Genomic DNA, 22,161 nt, shown 5'->3' with positions numbered 1-22,161 from the left:
TATACCAACTCTATCAAGAGTACTTTAATCTGCAGCAGGGTAATCAGAGTCTTGAGGATATGCTAGTCTGAGGAATCTTAGGAATGAGCTAAATGTGTATCACCCTCTTACATCAGATGTCAAAGTTCAGAAACAGCAGAGAGAACAGCTTGATGTTACTAGATTTTGGTGGGTTTGAAATCTGAATATGAACCGGTGAGAGCTCAAATTCTGGGTGGGTCTTCCCTCCCCTCTCTTGAAGAGGTGTTTGCCCGTCTCCGGAGGATTTCCATTGGACATCCGGAAAACCCTACCATATCGGACAGGTCTGCTTTTGTAGTGACAAGGGAGGGAGGTTGTGATGGTAGAGGTGTTGCTCATCAGAGTCGGTCAGGTCCATAGTTTTCAAGGCGTCAAGGCGAGGCTAGGTGGCTGGGGGGCGCCTAGTCGCCTAGTCGCCTAGGCGATGGATTTTTTATGTTAAAAACTTAGATCCTAGGGTAGTTCCTAGGTACCATAACCATATTTCTTTAATAATTATTCATGATTTTCATAAGAAAAGTATAAATTTCTTATTGAAGTATAGAAAATCAACATATTCATGAGAAGAAAATGAAGAAGGAAAATAGTATTAGAAAAATATAGGGGCTGAACCCTTAGTTTTGTTATAGGAAAAGAAGAAAATAAAAAGTATTGGTAGCAGTAGTAGAAGAAGAATATATGGAAGAGGAAAATGTGCTGATTTGATAAAATTTTTAGTTCTTCCTTACTTATTGGTTCAGGTTTTTAAGTCTTTGAGGGTTCAATACAGCATTTAGCAATGTTCGTGTTGATTAAACCCTAATAAATAAGAAAATAATAAAAAGAAATTAGTATATAAACACACAAAATGATTATTTTAGTTTAATGTTTATTTTATAATTATAATCCTAAAAAAGAGTGGCTAAAAAAGTATTTTATAGTTGGAAGTAGAAAACTGTTAGGTGATTAGGCGAGGCGAGCCTCAAAGGGTGCCTTGTCACCTAGGTGTCACCTTGACAACTATGGCCAGGCTGTAGTAGTAGAGGTGGACACATGTACATTCATGGTGGTGGGCGTGTTGGAGGCCGAGATTTAGGGGGAGCTCGTGGTAGAGGATGTAATAATGGTCGGAGGAGGTGTACGCATTGTGGTATGGATGGACACACTGTTAATTTTTGCTATGATCTGCATGGTCCAACTTCATCTTGGGCAAATCATGCAGTGGCTAGTGGTGGTATGGAACAAGGGAATCAATAGACTAGTCAGACACCTACATCTATAGATGCCTCTGGACAAGAGATGATGAGTATTTCACGTACTGAATATGAGCGATTAATCTAGACAACTTCTCAGTCGAGTACAACTATGCTTGCCCACTCAGGTATGGCTTGTTTGGCATCCAAACCCTCCCATTGGATCATTGATTTTGGAGCTTCCGATCATATGAGTGGGACTCCAGGTGTGTTTTCTTCACTTTCTTCATCTTCTACTACCCATACTGTCACCCTTGCTAATGATTCGACTTCCCCCATAAGTGGTATTGGTGATGTTAACATTGGTTCACTATCTTTGTCTTCAGTTCTATATGTTCCCAAATTTCCTTTTAACCTTATGTCTTCTAGTAAATTAACCAAGTCTTTTAATTGCTCTATCACTTTTTATCCTTCATCTTGTGTATTTTAGGATCTCAAGATGGGGATGAAGATTGGTGGAGGGCATGAAGCCGATGGACTGCATTACCTTGATGGTGGTGGTGGTTCATCAACTGCTCTCCAGTCATCCGTCTCCAGTGGTGGTGGTTCATCTCTCTCCCCTCTCCAGTGGCATTGCAAACTTGGTCATCTGTCTCTTAAAGCTCTGAAGCAACTTGTTCCATCATTGAGTTGTCTTTTTACTTTAGATTGTGAGTCGTGTCAGTATGGGAAACATCACCAGGTTTCCTTTAGTCCTGGAGTTGAGAGTCGTTTGTCAAGTCATTTTTCTTTGGTCCATTCGGACATTTGGGGTTCAAATAAAATAGTGTCACACAATGGATACAAATACTTTGCTATTTTTGTTGATGATTATTCAAGGATGACATGGCTTTATCTTATGAAAGAAAGAAGTAAATTTATTCTATTTTCCAAAAGTTTCATGCTGAAATCTGCACTCAATTTGGTGTCCATCTTAAAATTCTACGTTCAGATAATGGCTGAGAATATTTTTATACACCATTATTTATCAAAAAAAAATATTTTTATACACCATTTCAGTAATATTTAGAACAACACGGTATTATTCATCAAACCTCTTGCACTTATACCCCTCAACAAAACGGGGTAGCTGAAAGGAAAAATTGCCATCTCTTAGAAACCACTCGGTCCCTGTTGCACCAAATGAATGTTCCCAAACGGTTTTGGAGTGATGTTGTGCTTATATCCTGCTTTCTTATAAACCGAATGCCTACGTCCATCCTTAATGGTCAGTCTCCCTTCTTGGTTTTGTTTCCTACATTATCCCATTTTCCTCTTACCCCTCGGTTTTTTGGATGTGTTTGCTTTGTTCATAACCTTGGCCCTGGACTAGACAAGTTGGATGCACGATCTACAAAGTGTCTTGCTTGGCTACTCTAGGACCCAGAAAGGGTACGAATGTTATAGTCCTAGTTCTCGACGTTGTTTTGTGTCTCGATATAACCCTCTTTGAATTGGTTCCTTTCTTTTCTGGGTTGGATGTCTCTTCTCCTTCCACTCTCCTTTCGCTTCTAGTTCCTATTTCGGACCCCATTCCTCTTGTTCCAACTGCAACTAAGTCTTCGCCTCTGGTGCCACTTCCTCTTGCACGACTACCTATCCATCAAGTGTATACGCATTGACATGCATTGGCCCTTCCAGCTTCTTCACCATCGACGAATTCAACAGTAGTTTCCGCAACACCCTCACACCCAGTGTCTAATCTTGACCTTCCCATTGCCCTACGAAAAGGTAAGCGCAGTTGTATCCTTCATCCTATCTCCAATTATGTTTCTGTTTCTCACCTCTTTCCTTCCCATCGACAGTTCATTTTGGTGTTATGTTCTAGCTCTGTTCCTAAGGATGTCCAGGAAGCCCTTATCTCTCTGGGGTGGCATCAGGCAATGAAAGAAGAACTCTCTGCTTTGGCTCATAATCGTACGTGGGATCTCACCACTCTTCTCCCTGGTAAGCATGTTGTAGGATGTAAGTGGGTTTACACAATCAAGTATTTTCCTAATGGTAGTGTTGAGAGGTTGAAAACTCGGTTGGCTGCCAAGGGTTATTCACAGTTATGTGGTATTGACTACACAGAGACCTTCTCTCCTGTTGCCAAGATTGGTTCTGTTTGCGTTTTGATCTCCCTTTCTGCTATGTATGACTAGCCGTTGTTTCAGTTTGATATCAAGAATGCTTTCTTGCATGGTGATCTTCTTGAGGAGGTATATATGGAGCAACCACCTGGGTTTGTTGCTCAGGGGGAGGATGGTAAAGTGTGTAAGCTCAAGAAAGCTATTTATGGACTTAAACAGTCTCCTCGTGCATGGTTTGGAAGGTTCAGTGAAGTACTGAAAAAGTTTGGCATGAAGCAGTGTCATATTGACCATTCTGTATTTAATTATGATTCTGATGATGGGAAGATTTTGTTGGTGGTATATGTGGATGATATTGTTATTAATGGTAGTGACAGGTTCGAGATTGATAGGTTGAAGATCCTTTTGCATGATCACTTTCAGACAGAGGATCTTGGAAAACTAAAATATTTCTTAGGGATAGAGGTAGCAAGGTCCAAACATGGTATTAATTTGTGCTAGAGGAATTATGTCCTTGATCTACTGGAGGAAATAGGGTTGTTGGGTGTCAAACCAGCTGAAAAACCTATGGAAATGAATGTTAAGTTGAGTAGTGATACGGGTGGGGAGTTTGAAGATCCAGGACGGTACAAAAGGTTAGTGGGTAAGCTAAACTACTTAACTATCACTCGACCATATATTTCATTTGTAGTTGGTGTGGTGAGTCAGTTTATGCAGAATCTTCGGATCCCTCATTGGGATGCAATTCTAAGGATGGTAAGGTACTTGAAAGGTGTTCTGTGTCATGGTTTGCTATACAAGAGTGGAGGAAAACTTGAGATAGAAGGGTACCCCGATACGGGTGAGGAGTTTGAAGATCCAGGATGGTACAAAAGGTTAGTGGGTAAGCTAAACTACCTAACTATCACTCGACCAAATATTTCATTTGTAGTTGGTGTGGTGAGTCAGTTTATGCAGAATCTTCGGATCCCTCATTGGGGTGCAATTCTAAAGATTGTAAGGTACTTGAAAGGTGTTCTATGTCATGGTTTGCTATACAAGAGTGGAGGAAAACTTGAGATAGAAGGGTACATCGATGCTGATTGGGCTGGTTCTGTATCTGACAGGAGGTCGACTACAGGTTATTGTACTTTTCTTGGGGGTAACTTGGTGACATGGAAGAGTAAGAAACAAACAATGGTGGCAAGAAGCAATGCAGAAGCTGGATACAAAACCATGGCACATACAACCTATGAACTGGTATGGTTAAAGAACTTTCTACAGGAGATGGGGGTACTCAATTGGCACACTGATGAAGCTTTATTGTGACAATCAAGCTGCTGTCCACATTTCCTCCAATCTAGTCTTTCATGAGAGAACAAAACATATAGAAGTTGATTATCACTTTGTGAGAGAGAAGGTTTTTAGTGGAGTAATATGTATAGCTTGTGTTAACACAGGAAGCCAATGGGCAGATTTGTTCACCAAAGGGTTGAGTCGGGCAAGAGTGGATTACATATGTAACAAGCTGGGACTATATGATATATACTCTCCAACTTGAGGGGGAGTGTTAGTGTCGACTAAGTAAGGGTAGAATGGTCATTTAAGTTTTATTAGTATGTTGATATATGCCTTTGAGTTAGATGATGTGTCCCATACTTAAGTAGGGGCACAAGAGTCATTTGTATGTAAATTAGAAAGGCTAATACACCTTGGCCGAATGTAGAGAACTGATTTTTCTCTTCAGTTCAAACCAGGTTTTCTCTCCTCACTCTTCTTTCTTTCCTCTCTTTCCTCTTCTTCCTTCTTTTTATTTTTCTTTCCTGATTAATCTGAAGACAACAGATTTACAAATCTGAACTTTATCACCCGACAGTAGATCATAACAACAATACCCCATCTGCTTTGAGGATACTCAAGAAAAACACATTTCTTGGCCTTAGGATCCAACTTCCTACAATGACGACCAAGAATGTGAACAAAACAAACACACCCAAAGACTCTCAAAGGTATATGAAATATTTCCCCATCTGGAAAAAGAAGATTGAATGACACCTTAAACCCTAAGATTGGTGAGGGTACACGGTTAATCAAGTACATAGCCGTGAGAATTGCATCCCCCCAAAAACAAATAGAAACTCAAGCGCACACCATAAGACTTGTTGACACCTCCACAATGTGTCTATTTTTCCTCTATACTACCTCATGCTCCAAAAAATATATGGCCAAATCCTTCTTAAAATATTCTCTGGCATTGCCTGATATAAAAATCTTAGTCCTCACCCCCAACTATGTGAGAACCATCTAGTAGAACTGTCGCACCAAAATAGGTACCTCATGACATGACCTCATCAAATATATCTAAGAATACCGAGTGTAATCATCTATAGAAAAAAGAAAATAATGGTATCCACCCATGGAAGAAATATGATAAAGTCCCCATACATCAGTGTAAACAATATCAAAAGCAAAAGAACCTCTTTTATTACTTGGTTTAGAAACATCTCTACAATTTTTTCCCAATAGACAACTTTCACACTCTAGACTAGATAAATGAACAAGCTCAATCAACTTTGGAAACAAACATCTCAATGAACTAAAAAAAAGATGACGCAACTGATTATGCTAGAGCACAATTTGAATCACCAACTCTGACCCACTACTACTGCTACTAACACGGTGGCTCTGATGTCTCAGAATCTGATCTAGAATGTAGATTCCATTCACCATAGGACCACTCCCAATTGTCTCTTTAACTCTAGATCCTAGAAAACCCAATTACCAAGAAGGAAAGTCATTGAATAGTTCAAATTTTTTGTCAGACTACTCACAAAAAAAGATTAGTATGAGTCTGGGAACATGTAAGACAAAGGACAAAGTAATGTCATCAGTCACCCTAACTGTCCCTTTCCTAGGAACAAAAATGAGAACCATCTGTTGTAGAGACTCTATCATTACTAGATCACAACTGGTAAGAACTAAAAAGGGTAGACATTATTGGTCATGTGCTCAGATGCTCTTGAGTCTATAATACAAGGAGGTCCCTCCTTACTTGAGGTGGATGCATAATTTGCAACGGTATATCATATATGAACTACCTATATGAGCAAAGGATGTAGTGTGACTGGCGCCTGTGGCTAGACGAATCCTTCTTACTCATAATCTGTCCTTATTTTTCCAATTAAATTTTGACTGTTGCCATTGCAATGGGCTCCAAGTTGGCTTGGGTAAGAGGTCCTGAAGAGTCTCCAATGGTTGCCACACTTGCATTTCCCTTATTGTTCTTGACCCAAACTGGTATGAAATTTGGATGGAGCTTCCAACAAGTTTCTCTTGTATGCTTAGGCTTCTTGCAGTAGTCACACACCAAGTTTTTCTTATCCTCCCTCCTGATCTCACTACTCCCCCTATATCCATTTGGCTTAGGTCTGACTATACTAACCACAACCGACTAGTCAACCCTTGTCTGTCTCAACATGACATTCCTCCTACTCACCTCTCCAAACATAAAGGCATAAGCTTGAGAAAGAGTTACACTTTCTCTAGAAAGGATGTGTTGCCTAGCAATATCGAATTCAAGGTTTAGTCCAAACAAGAACTCAAAGACCCTATACTTTTCCGCCAACTTCTAATAGGTTGATGCATCCTTCATACTCTCCCAAACCATAGTCTCTAAGTGATTTATTTCCTGCCAAAGTGTTTTCAGCATGGAGAAATACATAGCAAGTGGTTTATCTCTCTGTTTTGTATTAATCACCTAATTCCTTAATTGGTAGGCTCTAGCTAAATTTTGTTTCTGGGAATTGGTCTCAATCAATTATTCCAAATCTCCTTTGTAGTGTTAGCCCACAAAAAATTACATAGCTAAGACATCACCATGTAATTCTCCTGTACCCACTACGAGGAATCTTTATCAAGTTTCTTCTCCTCCCCAGTGATGTACCCCAATTTCCCACAAGCACCAATAGCCATCTTAGCTGATTGTTCCCATTCTAAATAATTTGTACCATCCAAATTTACTGTGGTAATAATCCCTAACTGAAAAGAGTCATCGTACTTCTTCTACCCAGACCGAGGTCATCGGTGGACTTCTACTCAATACTCCAACCCTCCATTTCGACTTCAATCAGGTCAAAAACAAGAAATAATAAGGTAGAAAGCTTCTAAAAATAGATCAATCTCACACACAAGGGTATAAGGACTTTCTAAAGGAAGAAAAACCTACCCACCCAAAGAGAAATCTCTCTCCTCCCACCTTCTCCCACTAGAAAGAAAAGTGAGTTGATCTCTCTAGAGGGCTCTAAAATTGCCAGAAACTGAACCTCCCCCTATAGAAAACCTAGAGGAGTCTAGAAGAGTCTGATCGCCCAATATCAGGTCAAGAATGAATAGTCTAACTTCACTAGGACTCTTCCCCACAGTTCAGTTCTTCTTGGTTTGATGCCAAAACACAGATCACCCTCTTGATGACTGAAACCCACCAAAAACTCCATGAACTGGGAAATCTGAAATAGATCGATCAGCCCTTTATCTCCTCATGCAATCAATTGATCTAGAACTGTATGGACGAACTCCAAGAAACCCTAGTCTTGCTCTAATACCAAGTAGAAATCTGCTGAATTAAAAACTGCAAAGAAAATAATAGTTCCTTGTGGAAGAAGAGAAAGAGAATAGAAGAAGTTGAGAAAGAAAGAGAGAGCAATCCGATCTGGCCACCCTCTCCCAGTGGTATTTATACTTTAAATAAAAAAATAAGTACAATGACTAATATGCCCTTATAGGGCGGCTAACACATAAAACTGCATAATAGAGCCACATATTCTCAAATGTAAAAGGGGTAGAACCTCCATCACTAAGCGTTTCCTTGGCAATGGAAATAGGCCAATGGTCTGAAATCACCCTAGGCAAGGCTCTTGAGACAAAACCTCCCCAATGTGGTTTAGTTCGGAGATTGGACCGAGAGAACTTATAGTATAAAGATGGAAATTCCTTTAGCTCGAAGTCATTAATAAATTGATTGAACTTCCTCATACTTGTGTTGCTTGTCTGTCTTATAACATTGTCGCTTCAGCAAATCAGATGACAATAAAATCACCCCCAAGAACCAAGGTCCATCCCAAAGCCCTCTAATATCACCCAGTTCCTCTCACAGTTCATTTCTCTCTATATATCCATTTGGGCCATAAATATTTGTTAGAATCCATTCAAGCCCATCATTTACTTATCGAAACTTAATGGAGACTATAAACTTACCCACCAATTCTTCCACTCCTATCACAGTCCCCATTCCATAGGGTAACAATGCCACCTGAAGATCTCCAAGATGGAGCAAAAGCCCAGCTAATTCCCCTCCAAATACTTCTGGCCCACTTCCTATCAAATCCCATCAATTTAGATTCTTGAAGCAACACAATATCCAGCTTTTCCTTAGTATTTCCTTAATAGTAGCTCTTTTACTCGGTTTTCCCAAACTAATGTTCCAACTTATAATTTTCATCTCCATTCAACAAATTACTTTCCCCCATCACAGGATCCTTCCTATTTGCACACTCTCTCTCTCTCTCTCTCTACCTTTTCTCCCACTGAGATCCTTGTCCCCTTCAACATCCATTTTTAATCTGAGCACTTCATTCTTTTCCTCTCTTTCCCATTAATCTTATTCTTACTCAAGAAAACTGTCATTAGGATTCTTAACCTTACACCCCAGTTTCTCAACAAGTTCAGACACTGGCTCATCAATCTTGCATCCCCTGTCTTCTTTGCCCCCTCACCCCCCCACTAATAATACCATTAATTGCCACCATACCATTTCCATCACTCCCATCCTTTCTGGCTTCATATAAGTTTTCCTTCGCACTATCCATTTTCAGAATGGTTCTCAATTGACCACCCACTTCTTATGCCTTCAATACCTTCATCTGTTCTCCCTTCCTTTTCCTTCCCTTCCCTTTTTTCACTGTTATCCCTACCTATTACATTCATGGCTTGCAGATTCGTGGGAAATGTAGGACCTAGAAAAGCATAAACCACAACAGGACAACTATCAGTACCCAAAATCGAAATGACAGTCACACCTGGAGGTCCTGGACCAGTAGGAGGGATGGTTGGAGACAGTGTTTTAGACGGAACATCTAACTTGTCCAGTTCTTAAGGCTGGGACTCATACCTCCTCCCCTCTGGTGTTATTGGGAAGCACACCGATACTTGAACCAACATTCTGACTGCTTCCATTATTCTGTTGCCTTCCCTTAATTAGAGCTTTCCCGTTTGGCCTCTGATATCCTCCTCTACTACATTATGAACTTCCTGCCCAGTCAGGTTGTTTGGTTCTGATTCTCTTTCATTCAGACATGGATTCCCCACCCCAACATCCTTCTGCACTTCGGCCTTGTCATGATTACTAGCCTCTGTAACTGGATTTGAAGAATGGAAATACTTTGTTGACGTATTCTCTTCAGTGAAGAGCCTATCAATATTAAGATCGTCATCCATCTCCCCATCCCTACCACCCTCCTTACCAATATTATTGAAGGACTCGACCTCTGAGTCCTTATCCAGTAAACTTCATTCAGCCCATCCATCATTGCCTTCTTCGTTTTCCTCCATGTGGAATCTTTCATACCTCGGATTACATCAATCATCTTCAGATTTTCATATGTTCTCTGTCACTGTCGCTGTCCTGTGACCCACTGTAGCTTCACCTTCGATCCCTTATCAGAATCAATGGTATCCATTGTATCAGCTTGGAAAGATGACAGACCTTTTTTATTGTGCCCTATCAAAGATGTAGGAACTCGACTCACATGACATTTTGAAAATTTAAGCCAAAACCGATGGACCCCAATAAACTAAGTAGAATGTAATTTTCCCTTGTCATTTTTATCTACTTCTCCAATACCAGAAACACCTTGGTTGCCTAAGCTGTATCCATGATAATTTTGAGTTCTTGTTCTGCTACACTCCATTCTATTGTTCTTTGTTATTTTAACAAAGTGTCTTGCAACATTGTTCCACCATTCTGTTTTACTCAAGGCTTAAATTATCTATAATCATTGATACAACATTAGTATTTATAAAAGCACATATAAAGATATGTTATTAGAAATTAAAAGCAGTGTTATTCTTAGATGCTTTATCATGCAGGTTGCACAGTTACGGCAGCGCTTTTTCCATTCTATTGCTCCAGGAGGGCTTGCTGGGGACAGACGTGGTGTTGTCCCTGCTTCAGGGTTTGCTTTCAGTGCACAGCAAATATGGAAAATTATAAAGGAGAACAAGGACCTTGATCTTCCTGCACATAAGGTATTTATTTGTACTTGGTACATGGGAATTTCTATGTTTTTTATACATAATTATACCATTTTATTCTGTGTTTTAGGTAATGGTTGCAACAGTTCGATGTGAAGAGATTGCCAGTGAAAGTCTCAGCCATTTGACTTTAGATGAGGTAGTGAAAGCATCTATGCACTATTTTCCTGCTACTTGAGCTCTGGAAAATTTTTTCTGAGGCACTTGTGCTGATGTTCTTTAGGGTTGGATAGAGCTAGAAGCAGCTGTTCAGGCTGGGCCAGTGCCAGGCTTTGGGAAAAATCTCAGTTCAATTTTAGAAAAATATCTATCAGAGTAAGAGAATTTCTGTTCTGGGTCACATAAATTCAATTACTTCTACTTTCACATTAGTTCTATGCTTCTCAGTTTCTTTTGATAGCTAATAAAAAATTGTTAAGAGAAAAAGAAAATGTATATAAGTCTCAACTCCAATCAATTCAATCCTACTTCCAACTATTTTGGCATACCTGATCAACATGATAAGTTTGTTCATTTGGCATACCTCAGCAAGCTGAACCTTCTTGACCCACCATCCTTCTTTGTAGCCATCCCTTCATCTACCAACCTGTCTGCCTCATTAAAACCTTCACTCTTCTAAACCGCATATTACCATTCATTTTCTTATCTGAACTTGGAGAGGCAATCCTTCTGGTTCCTTTGTTAACTTAGATATACCCTAATATGACTAAGAAAAGCCAGCCTCTCCTCTAAATACTTAATTAATTCAGAAGGATCCACATCCATGCGTTGGTGGGCCCATTCGTGTGTTTGATGTAACCAAGGGATTGTCCCCATGCTGGGCGACCTCCTCTCTCTTTTTCAATAGATCTTCCTTGACCTATATAATGGTCTTATTTCTATCTGTTGACATTCATGGAAGATATGGATTTTGGAGCTTTAGTTCTCTGGTTAAATGTGCAAATAATGAGGGTTTTTACATTTTGGAGGTTTAATTTCATTCTTGTGCGTTTATTTCAGATACAACTGGACACAAAACAAAATCATGGTTTTCAATCAAAAATAAATATCTAATTTAGTTTCCTATGTCAAGTAAAAAATCCACCCAAAGGCTTTTTAGACTTTCCAGGATAGTAGGTCCTTAATTTAGTTTCCTTCTCTCTTCTTCTTTTGTTATTTCTTTTTGTTTTTCCTGCTGAAGCTACATCAGAATTCTGATCTACTGAGAACAGCACCTGCCATCTGTTTTTAAAGGTGGGCATTGAGCACGAGGAGGATGACCTTCATTCCTACTGAAGAGGGGTTTTTGTGACAAATTGAGTCCTGTCAAAATGTGAAATTAAGTCTTTTGAAAATGTGGAACTTTCACATCGGCCATTTGTCTTTTGGATCAATAAAACTTTTGTTTCCTAACTTTTTTTATTCAGTTTCAAATTTGAGTCCTCAATATGAAGTCCGTCACTTGTCAAAGTAATGTAGAACCACATCTTTTGCCAATAATAGAAGAATTAATATTGCTTTTTATTTGATACATACTATGTTTGGGGCCCATATACTACTGCTTACATAAGATGGAATAATGTGAAATAGTACTTTAAAAAGCATCTAAAGTTTTTTCTTGAAAAGAAAGGAGTAATTCATTAAAGCTCATGTACTTATGCTCCACAATAAAATGGAGTTTCTAAGAGGAAGAACAGACATGTCATAGAAGCTTCTAGAGGGTTATTGTTCTAGATGCATGTTCCCACTCGTTTCTAGGGAGATACTATTGAAACAATTGTTTATCTCATTAATAGGCTTCAATCTAGAACTCTTAGTCTTCTTCAGTCCCCTCATCAGCTCCTTTTCCCTGATGAACCAATTTTTAATTTAACTCTTGGGGTCTTTGGTTGTATTTATTTTGTTCTTGATATGAGTCCTTCAAGGCATAAGTTTGATCATAAGTCTATAAAGTGTTTCTTTCTTGGTTTATTCCCCTATCTAGAAGGGATACAAATGCTTTAATCCTCATTCTAGAAGGAGAAATGTATCTAAAGATGTCACCTTTCTTAAGTTCTCTTCTTTCTTTCAGTCATTCGTCCTCTTCAAGAGGAATGTGTCAATGAAGATCAGACTCCCTTGTCTTCCTTTTCTTATACCTGTAAGTCCTAGTCCATCTTCTTCTTATCCTATTTGTAATATTCCTTCACATCCTTTTCCTCCTTCAATTGGCCCTGGTCTTAGTAGCAATTCTTCATTAGGACAAGTAAAAGGGTGACTCCTAAAGTTGAACATTCAACAATTTGATTATCCGGTGGACTAATATCGAACTTGCAATCCTTGTTCATTCTAAGCTTGTAGGTACCTCTGTTACAAAACCTAATCCCTTAAATTCTGACCTTGATTTCCCCTCTACTATCTAGAAGGGAAAAAGGAGATGCACCAACTATCCCATTACTAACTATGTATCTTATGGTGCTCTCTGACCATCCTATTGTGCCTATATTTATGTTATTTCTTCCATTTCCATTTGTCATAATGTTGCAGAATCAGTGCAGTCACCTCAATAGGAGGCTACAAACTAGAATCAGTGCAGCCCTCATAAAGAACCAGACTCGGGAAATTGTTCCTCTTCCTAAGGATAAGGTTCTAGTTGGATGCGAGTGGGTGTACACTATTAAACACAAGGCCGATTGATTCAATAAAGAGATACAAGGCTCATTTAGTGGCCAAAGGGTATACTCAGACCTATGGCATTCATTGGTTACCATGAGACATTTTCTCTTGTGGCTAAAATGAATTTTATCCAGTTGATTATGTCCTTTGCTGCCCACTGTTGTTGGCCTCGATATTAGATGAATGTGAAGAATGCTTTCCTTAATAGGGACCTACCTCGAACAAGAATTATACATGCACTTACCTCCAAGAGTGAGCTTTCCTAATAGTAAAAAATCACCTAGAGCTTGATTTGATAAACTCAAAAAGGCAGTGTTAAAAATTGGATTTTCTCAATCTTAGGATGATCACACTCAGAAGGATGGCTGATAACTGAGTGATTATGTTGATAATGTATGTTGATGAGATTTTGTCATTTTGAATGACCCTTCAAGAATTATCCAATTGAAGTCCTTTCTTGCTTTTCAGTTTGAGATTAAGGACCTAGGTTATCTTAAATACTTCCTATGAATTGAATTTGCAAGATCAAAGAAAGGAATTTCTATTTCATAGAGAAAATATGTTCTTGACTTTCTCCAAGAAGTTGGGAAATTGGGGTACAAGCCAGCAGAGAGCCAAAGACCCCAATTGACCTCAATCAGAGATTGGTTGATTTCTTTCTTTACAAGTGCTATAGATGGAGATTTTCTTCTAGACAGAGGGATTCATCAGAGATTGGTTGATTTCTTTCTTTACTTGTGCTTGACTAGGCTAAGCCAATTATATCCTATGTGACTATGTCTTCGTAAGGGAATGCTATACTCCAATCAAAAGGGATGAACTAGGCCAATTATATCCTGTCTTTCAGTCCAAGTTGGGAAATTGGTCTTCTCACATTGCAAGCAATCAACAAGATTCTTGCCTATCAAAAGGGATGTCTTGGTAAGGGAATGGTATACTCCAATCATGGGCATCTGAACTTACACAGATGCAAACTAGGTAGGATCTATTGTTGATAGGAGATCTACATTTGACTATTGTGCTCTAGTAGGGGGCAAGGTGGTATCCTGGAGAAGAAAAAACAATAAATTGTTGCTCATTCTAGTGAAAAGGAAAATATCGAGCAATGGACCATGGAGTATCTAAATTGTTATGGTTAAAAACCTTATTAACAAAGATGTCTATTCATACTTAATACTGATGAGACTCTATTGTAACAACCAAGCATCTATAAACATTGCCCATAATGCTGTCCAACATGACCCTTAAAACACATTGAAGTGGACAGTCACTTTATCAGAGAATAGATAGATAGTGGAGAAATATGCTTACCTTTTGTGAGATCAAAAGACCAAATTTCTTATTGTCTTACTAGGGGAGTTCCAAAGTCAAAATTTGACAGTAATTTGGGCAAGCTGAGCATGATAGAAATCTATGCTCCGCTTGAGGGGGAGTATTGTAAATTTTTATTTGAATGGGTATTATTGTCTTTTACATATTTTTGTATTGGAGTGCCCAAGTACGGACATATTTGTAAATTTTCAATAAGATAAATTTAAAGATTTGTGGATGTGAACAGTAACACACCACTTTTGACACTCTCTCTTCCCACCTTCCCACCTTTTCTACTTATTTTTGACTACTTAACCCTTTTTCTTTTTGGCCTGCAAGCCTGCTTTTTTCTTCATTTTATTCTTGGTTTACATCCCGAACAGTGTTATTTGGATGGCCAAAATTTGTGCTATTATTAGGCCCTAAAATTTGTGTTAATTTGATTTTGAACAAGTTTTCCATTGTTTCTCAAGTGATCATGTACATATAAACAACTACTTGTATAGAAGTTCAGAAGTTCCTTAGATTTAGTTTTCTTTGAATTCAGATAATATTCCTTAATTTGTTTGATTTGGAAGTTACTTTCTTGCTAATGTTTTCTATCCTTCTCTACAGGTATGACATGGAAGCAATTTTCTTTGACGAAGGTGTTAGAAATGCAAAACGAAAAGAGTTGGAGTCGAAGGCATTACATGTGAGGCTGTTCACTCTTTTATGATTGAAATTATATTGTTCTTTACATCCTTATCCTGTTGGTTAATGACACTTATTTGTTTAGTTGGAAACTTTCTATATGCTTTCTACTTGAACATAGGCATCTCCAAGGCTATGGATTTTTTAAAATAGAAAACCTAAATCCCGGGGCAGTTGCCTAGGTTCATAGCAACCAGCAATCATCTTTCACTAATAATTACTAATAACCTTCATCACGTAAGTATAAAATTCATATCAAAATATTGAAAATCAACATATTACTGATATTATTATTAGTAGTGGTTATTGCTATTTGTGAGCTGAATGCTGTATTCGAAGTAGAGAAGTGAAGAAGAAAACCACTGGTATGCTGGAAAATGTCGAACTGAACTGCCCAGTCGACCAGCTATTATTTATATTTGAATGTAGTACAATGATACAAGAATTTACTGGAATGCCCCTGATTAGTGATGGGACACCCAGTTAACTTAAAAACATTAAACAGGCTTAGGCCCATTAACCCAGGCCCAGTTACAGGATAACTTAACTTAAGTATGGGCTAATAAGACTCTTATCAGCCGAACACTCATACAAAGAGACCTAGTTCTAACATTCTAACACTCTAACACTATTGTTATAACAATAACAACAACAACAACAATAATAATACCTGCTCATCCACGGATGAAGATAGTGATTTGGATGAGAGTTCCATAGGAAGCATCGATGTTGATTGCAGGAGAGAGGAGACCAATGAGTCACTCAATATGGAAAGGACTTTTCAGGAAGAAGGGATAGAAAGTGTTAATTTGATGAGTCATTCCCTGTTTGAACAATTACAGAACCTCAATCAATGTTACAAATAGCTGGAAGATCATCAAAACTCAACCCTAGACGAGAAGGATTCACTTTTAAATCAAGAACAGATGCAGACTTTACGTACCATGGTTGAAGAATCAGAATTGATGCTAAGCAAGGAAAACTAGCTATGGATAGACAGAAGGGAAACCATTCGCAGAACAGTATTGAGCCTAAGAAGGATATCCTTTGCACAATTGCCCCAGAAACTAGAAAACGTTAAGTTCCCTTAGGTTCATATGGAGGTTTTTAGTCTTAGTTCTACTTCAGCTCCTTTCCTGGCCTCAAACCAAGGTATGGCATATGCAAATTCTCTTTTGGATACTGACACTATTTTAGTGTCTTTCACAAAAAAAGAAAGGCTCAGCCTCTTGTCATTTGGTAGATTAGTGTAGAGGCAATAGTGGATGGAGAAAGGGGAAAGAAGTAAATATGAATCATGAGTACAGAAATAATGGAGAGGAGGTATGGAGGTAGTTGAGTAACCTATTTGAGAATATGAGGATTGAAGACACAAATGTTAAAATGAATAGAAGTGGGGGGAATAATTGAGAAAATGCAATCATCAAAGTATTATCAAAGGTTATGGAGATTGAAAATAATGAAACAAAAAGTGGGGTAGAAATGGAAAAAAAATACATTTCAATAGTTGATTTGGGGGAAAGTAAAAAATTACATAATAAGTAGAAGATGAAAGAAGTAGGGTAGTGATGCAGTACGTCAATGTAGAGGAGGAAGAGAATACCAAAGAGAGGCAACCTCAGGAGAGAGGAGAAGATGGGTGAAAGAAAGAAAACCTCAAGTAATAGGTACATAAGAAAACCCGGGACAGACAAATAGAGGGGAAAAAGGAAGGAATCATGGAGTGCAGATGGAGAGTAATGAAGGGAAAACGAAGCAGAAGAGGAAGAAAGGATGGGGAGAGGAGAGATGAAGACAATTTGAACCATTTTGTAGAAAAGATCGGAATTAAGGTAGAGTGTCAAAAAAGGTTAAAGGTTATGATAGGAGAGTAGGGAAGGGAAAGAAGAGGAAGAGAAAGATGAATGAAGTAGGAAGGATGAAGGTGGATGTGGGTGGTGACTAGGAAAATAAGGAGAAGTGAGGATGAAAAAAGAGTATAAGAGAGAGGAGATGAAGATAATGAGTTGAATAGTAAGACCATTGGGTAGTTCTAGGAAGGGGAAGGTGATAAATGAGGTACTAAGAAAATTATTGAAATGTATGCCCTCAAGGGGCATTTTAGCCTATTATGGATGCATTCGTGGGAAGGACATACCGCCACCGGCAGCAGCAGTGAGGGGGGCCCACACGGCAGCTTATCTTGCCGCATCAGCTCATCTGCTCGCCAATAGTTTATCTTGCCAGCTCGCCAATAGTTTACTTATTCCAGTTCTGTTCTTACTTATCTATTAGAGATAGGAGCTAAGTTCTATTAGAAGTCTGTTAGAAGTAGGAGTTTGATTTAAAGTTGGATTGTCCTAGCTTAGTTGAATGGAATAAGGAGTCTCCTCTTGTAATCTCCTATTTAAGGAGCTGTGATTTGGGAATAAAGCATTTAGTTTTCCAGTTAAGAGAAGAGTGAGGAGAGTTCGGGTGGTCTCTTGGACAAATCACCCATTCGGTTGCCACAATAGGGTCTGCACGCAAGGGAAGGCGCAAGGGGAAGCAAGAGGTTCTCCCCGTGGACCGACTTGTGACGAGATCCTATGCCCGGGCCCATAACATTCTGGTATCAGACCCTTGTCCATGCGATCTCCCAGCATTGGATCAGCAAACTACTGGGTTTCGATTTTCGGGTAGACTACAAGGCGGGAACCTTGAACCGTGCAGCAAATGCCTTGTCTCGCCGAGCAGAAGAAGACAATATGCTCCTCCATGCGATCTCCCAGCCTTGATCCACCCTGTTGGAAGACATCCGAAACACGTTGCCACAATCACCAGAGTGGAATGATCTAGTCCAGAAGATACAGTCCGGCATGACCAACCCAAACTGGTCCATGCACGACGGGCTAGAACTCTACAAGGGACGAGTATATCTTCCAGTCGACTGTCCCTTAATCCCCTTCGTCATCTCCAGCATACACAACTCCACGCATGAAGCTGTCTAGAAAACATTGCACCGCATCCACGCCAATTTCCACTGGCAGGGCATGAGGGCTTCGGTCTGGGACTTCATTCAAAGTTGCTCTATGTGCCAACAACAAAAGTGGGAAAACTTGCAACCAACAGGCCTTCTCCAACCACTTTAACTCCCAACTCAGATCTGGGCCGATATTTCCATGGATTTCATTGAGGGCCTACCCAAGGTTGGTGGGAAATCGGTCTTATTCGTGGTGGTGGACCGTTTTTCCAAGTATGCTCATTTCCTTCCCTTATCTCACCCATATAACGCAGTCTCAGTCGCCCACGCCTTCTTCACCCATATTTTCCGATTGCATGGGCTACCCGAATCCATCATCAGTGACAGGGACCCGATTTTTACTAGCGCTTTCTGGAAGGAGCTATTTCGACTGAAGGGAACAGCCCTAGCCTTCTCCTTCGCCTACCATCCGCAGACTGACCGCCAAACGGAGGTGGTAAACCGAACAATAGAGATGTACCTCCATTGTTTTGTGGGAGCCACGGCATTGGGTGGAGTACCTTCCGTGGGCCAAATACTGTTACAACACATCTTATCACTCCTCTCTTGGCATGACTCCCTTCCGGGTTGTTTATGGTCGGGACCCTCCCCGTCTATTTTCTTACGAACCAGGTTCAACACGGTTGGAAGAAGTGGATCGAGGCCTGCAGGACCGCGATGCCCTCCTCGCCGAAGTCTCCCTACGCTTACAGCAGGCTCAGGCACGCATGAAGAACGCCTACGATCAGCACCACAGGGAATTAACCTTTGAACCCGGACAGTTCGTATGGCTGAAGCTCCAACCCTATCGACAGCACTCCCTCAGGCGCAGAGCTTTCCCTAAACTGGCCCCCAAATTCTACGGGCCCTTCAAGATTTTACGGCGAATCGGGAAGGTTGCATATCAACTCGAGCTACCAGACCACAACAGACTCCATGATACCTTCCATGTTTCCTTACTCAAGCCATTTACAGGGACTCCTCCGGAGAAGATACCTCCCCTGCCACCCTTAAAGGACGGCAGACCCATTCTCCAACCTCGGGCTCTTGTCCGGTCCCGCGTCAATCGGGGGACCTTAGAAGTGCTAGTGGAGTGGGACGAACTACCATCAACTGAGGCCACCTAGATTCCCTGGTCTGATCTTCACAACGCCTATCCAGATCTCGAGCTTGAGGACAAGCTCGTTGCCCAGGAGGGGTGATGTTATGGATGCATTCGTGGGAAGGACATACCGCCGCCGGCAGCAGCAGTGAGGGGGGCCCACACAGCAGCTTATCTTGCCACATCAGCTCATCTGCTCGCCAATAGTTTATCTTGCCAGCTCGCCAATAGTTTACTTATTCCAGTTCTGTTCTTACTTATCTATTAGAGATAGGAGCTAAGTTCTGTTAGAAGTCTGTTAGAAGTAGGAGTTTGATTTAAAGTTGGATTGTCCTAGCTTAGTCGAATGGAATAAGGAGTCTCCTCTTGTAATCTCCTATTTAAGGAGAGTTCGGGTGGTCTCTTGGACAAATCACCCATTCGGTTGCCACAATAGGGTCTGCACGCAAGGGAAGGCGCAAGGGGAAGCAAGAGGTTCTCCCCGTGGACCGACCCGTGACGAGATCCTACGCTCGGGCCCATAACATAGCCTCTTGATATAGCACTGTATTTACCCTATTAAGAATCACTTAACATGGGCATTTTTGTACTTTTGCATACTCTAAGTGAATAACAGTGCATGTCAAAAGGAGAAGAGAAAAGTTTGTATCTTCTTCCTTTTGACCCTTTTTCTCTCTCATTTAGCTTTCTTCCTGTTTAAAATTTGGGAATAGTATGGAAAACATGAGATTGACATCAGACTATGACTGCCTTATGGAACAATATGGAAAACAACATCGGTGCTAATCTTATGTTTTTGAACACTACCAAGGAAATTTGGTAACATACAAAACAGTTGTAATCATGGTAGCACAGTGTGATAAGAGTGTAGTGGAGTATTATGCTACTTTAAAAAGTCTATGGAATGAGTTGAATGTTTAACAACCTCTCTCCCTGATTTGAAGGTACAACAAGCTCAAAGGGAACATTTAGATGTTACCAGATTCGTGTTAGGATTGAGGTCTAAATTTGAGCCTGTAATAGATCAGATTTTGATAAGTAGTGATCTTCTTTCCCTTTCTGAGGTGCTTTCTCATATCCATAGGACATGTCAACCCCAAAATGACCATCCTATCACTTTAGAGAAGTCTGCCTTAATAGCAACCAGAGGTGGTAGCGGTAGAGGTGTTAGAGGTGCTAGCCACAAGATTAGAGGTGGTCGTGGTGGAAGTAGGGAAGGAAACGGTGGTGGAAGAAATAGTGATGGTCATGGTACTATCAGAAAGTTAACGCATTGTGGTCATACCGTCATAAGGGATATGCAGTTGTTTTCTGTTATGACTTGCATGGTCCACCATCATCCTAGGACAATCATGTTGTAGCTGAGGATGACATTAGTATTAATGATCTTACTGATGAGTTGCCTGCAATAGGAGTTGGTAACAGTAATGAGTTGACCTCCATCACTTGTGATGAATATGAGAGGTCCGTCAAGTTTCTTCCTTGCCTTCTAAGTACACTGTTACCCTTGCTAACTCAGGTGCAAATTGTTTAGTTTCCAATTCTAAATTTCTAACCATCCACCATGGTATTTAATTCTAAAGCTTCAGATCATATGACTAGATCTTCAGATCTTTTTGAGTCCTCTCCACCCTCCACTATACGAATAGTTACCTTAACTGATGCCACTTCTCCTCCCATTAATGATACTCGTAATGTTTCCCTTGATTCAGATATTAGTCTTCATTTGTTACATTCCAAAGTTTCCCTTTAGTCTCTTATCTTTAAGTAAATTCACTAAGTCATTAAACTGTCGATTCCTTTCTTTCCTTCCTATTGTGTTTTTTAAGATCTTACAACGGGGAACATGATTGGTGGAAGTCGTGAAGTTGGAGGGTTGTGCTACTTAGATGTCAATGATCCTTCGAGAGCACTTCACTCATCCCTTAATCCTCATCGATGGAATTTCCATTTGGGTCATCCTTCACTCCATATTTTCCCGACCCTTCTCCATTTCGGCTCTTTCTTTGCTGCCATAAGAGCCAGCAAAGTTCAAGAGCCGTGGAACTTGAAACTATGCAACTAATATCATCAGACTGTCCAGAGGTAGATCAGTGATTTAAAAGGCGCACTTAAGTGCTCAGGCGAGGCGCATTTTAGGGTAGGCGCCTCACCCAGGTCCTGGACGCAGCCCATTCAAAAGGTGCACGCCTGGTGCGCCTTATTTGGTAATGTTGTCCATTCATTCATCTTAATAAAACATCTTCTTAAAAGCAATTTAAACTATAAAATTATTATTTTGTGTGAAATCTAAGAATTTAAGACCCTAACATGGACTTGTTTGGGCTGATTGGGCAGGGGCAATCGATGACAGAAAATCTACCAGTGGGCATTGTACCTTTGTGGAAGGAAGCCTAGTCACCTAGAGAAGTAAGAAGCAAAGTGTGGTGGCTTGATCTAGTGTTGAGGCAGAATACAGAGCCATGTCTCATGGAGTCGCTGAAATGATGTGGATAAAAAATTTGTTAAGAGAGTTGGGTTTTGCAGTTAACAAACCTATGTCACTCTACTGTGACAACAAGACTGCTATCAACATTGTTGCTAACCCAGTCCTCCATTATAGAACAAAACATATTGAAGTGGACAAGCATTTTATTAAAGAAAAACTTGTGAGTGGAAAAGTGTGCACTCCTTATGTTAGTTCAGAGGAACAACTTGTAGACATCTTCACCAAGGGCCTTCAACACGTGCAACATAATAATTTGTGTGGCAAGTTGGGCATGATTGACATCCATGTCCCAACTTGAGGGGGAGTGTTGGAATGTTAGCTTTATTTATTATGTTTGTATTCTGTTGAGTTAGGGTCTGTTT

General features: G+C 40.0%; 1 protein-coding gene across 3 annotated transcripts in view; it reads left to right on the top strand.

Moving 5' to 3' along the window:
• Positions 1-22,161, top strand: part of LOC104608098 (protein ROOT HAIR DEFECTIVE 3 homolog 2) — a 106,062-nt gene that overhangs the window by 35,512 nt on the left and 48,389 nt on the right. For all 3 annotated transcript variants that reach the window (XM_088891200.1, XM_010273977.3, XM_088891201.1), the window contains exons 10-13: positions 10,427-10,585; positions 10,662-10,730; positions 10,815-10,906; positions 15,152-15,230. In XM_088891200.1, the coding sequence (XP_088747326.1) occupies positions 10,427-10,585; positions 10,662-10,730; positions 10,815-10,906; positions 15,152-15,230 (399 nt within the window). The remainder of the gene's footprint in view (positions 1-10,426; positions 10,586-10,661; positions 10,731-10,814; positions 10,907-15,151; positions 15,231-22,161) is intronic.

The sequence above is a fragment of the Nelumbo nucifera genome, chromosome 7 (assembly GCF_055504915.1).
Source record: "Nelumbo nucifera cultivar China Antique chromosome 7, China Antique-T2T, whole genome shotgun sequence".
NCBI classification, from domain to species: Eukaryota; Viridiplantae; Streptophyta; class Magnoliopsida; order Proteales; family Nelumbonaceae; genus Nelumbo; species Nelumbo nucifera.
The sequence above is the reverse complement of the archived record's forward strand: the minus strand, read 5'-3'. Positions and strand labels throughout refer to the sequence as shown.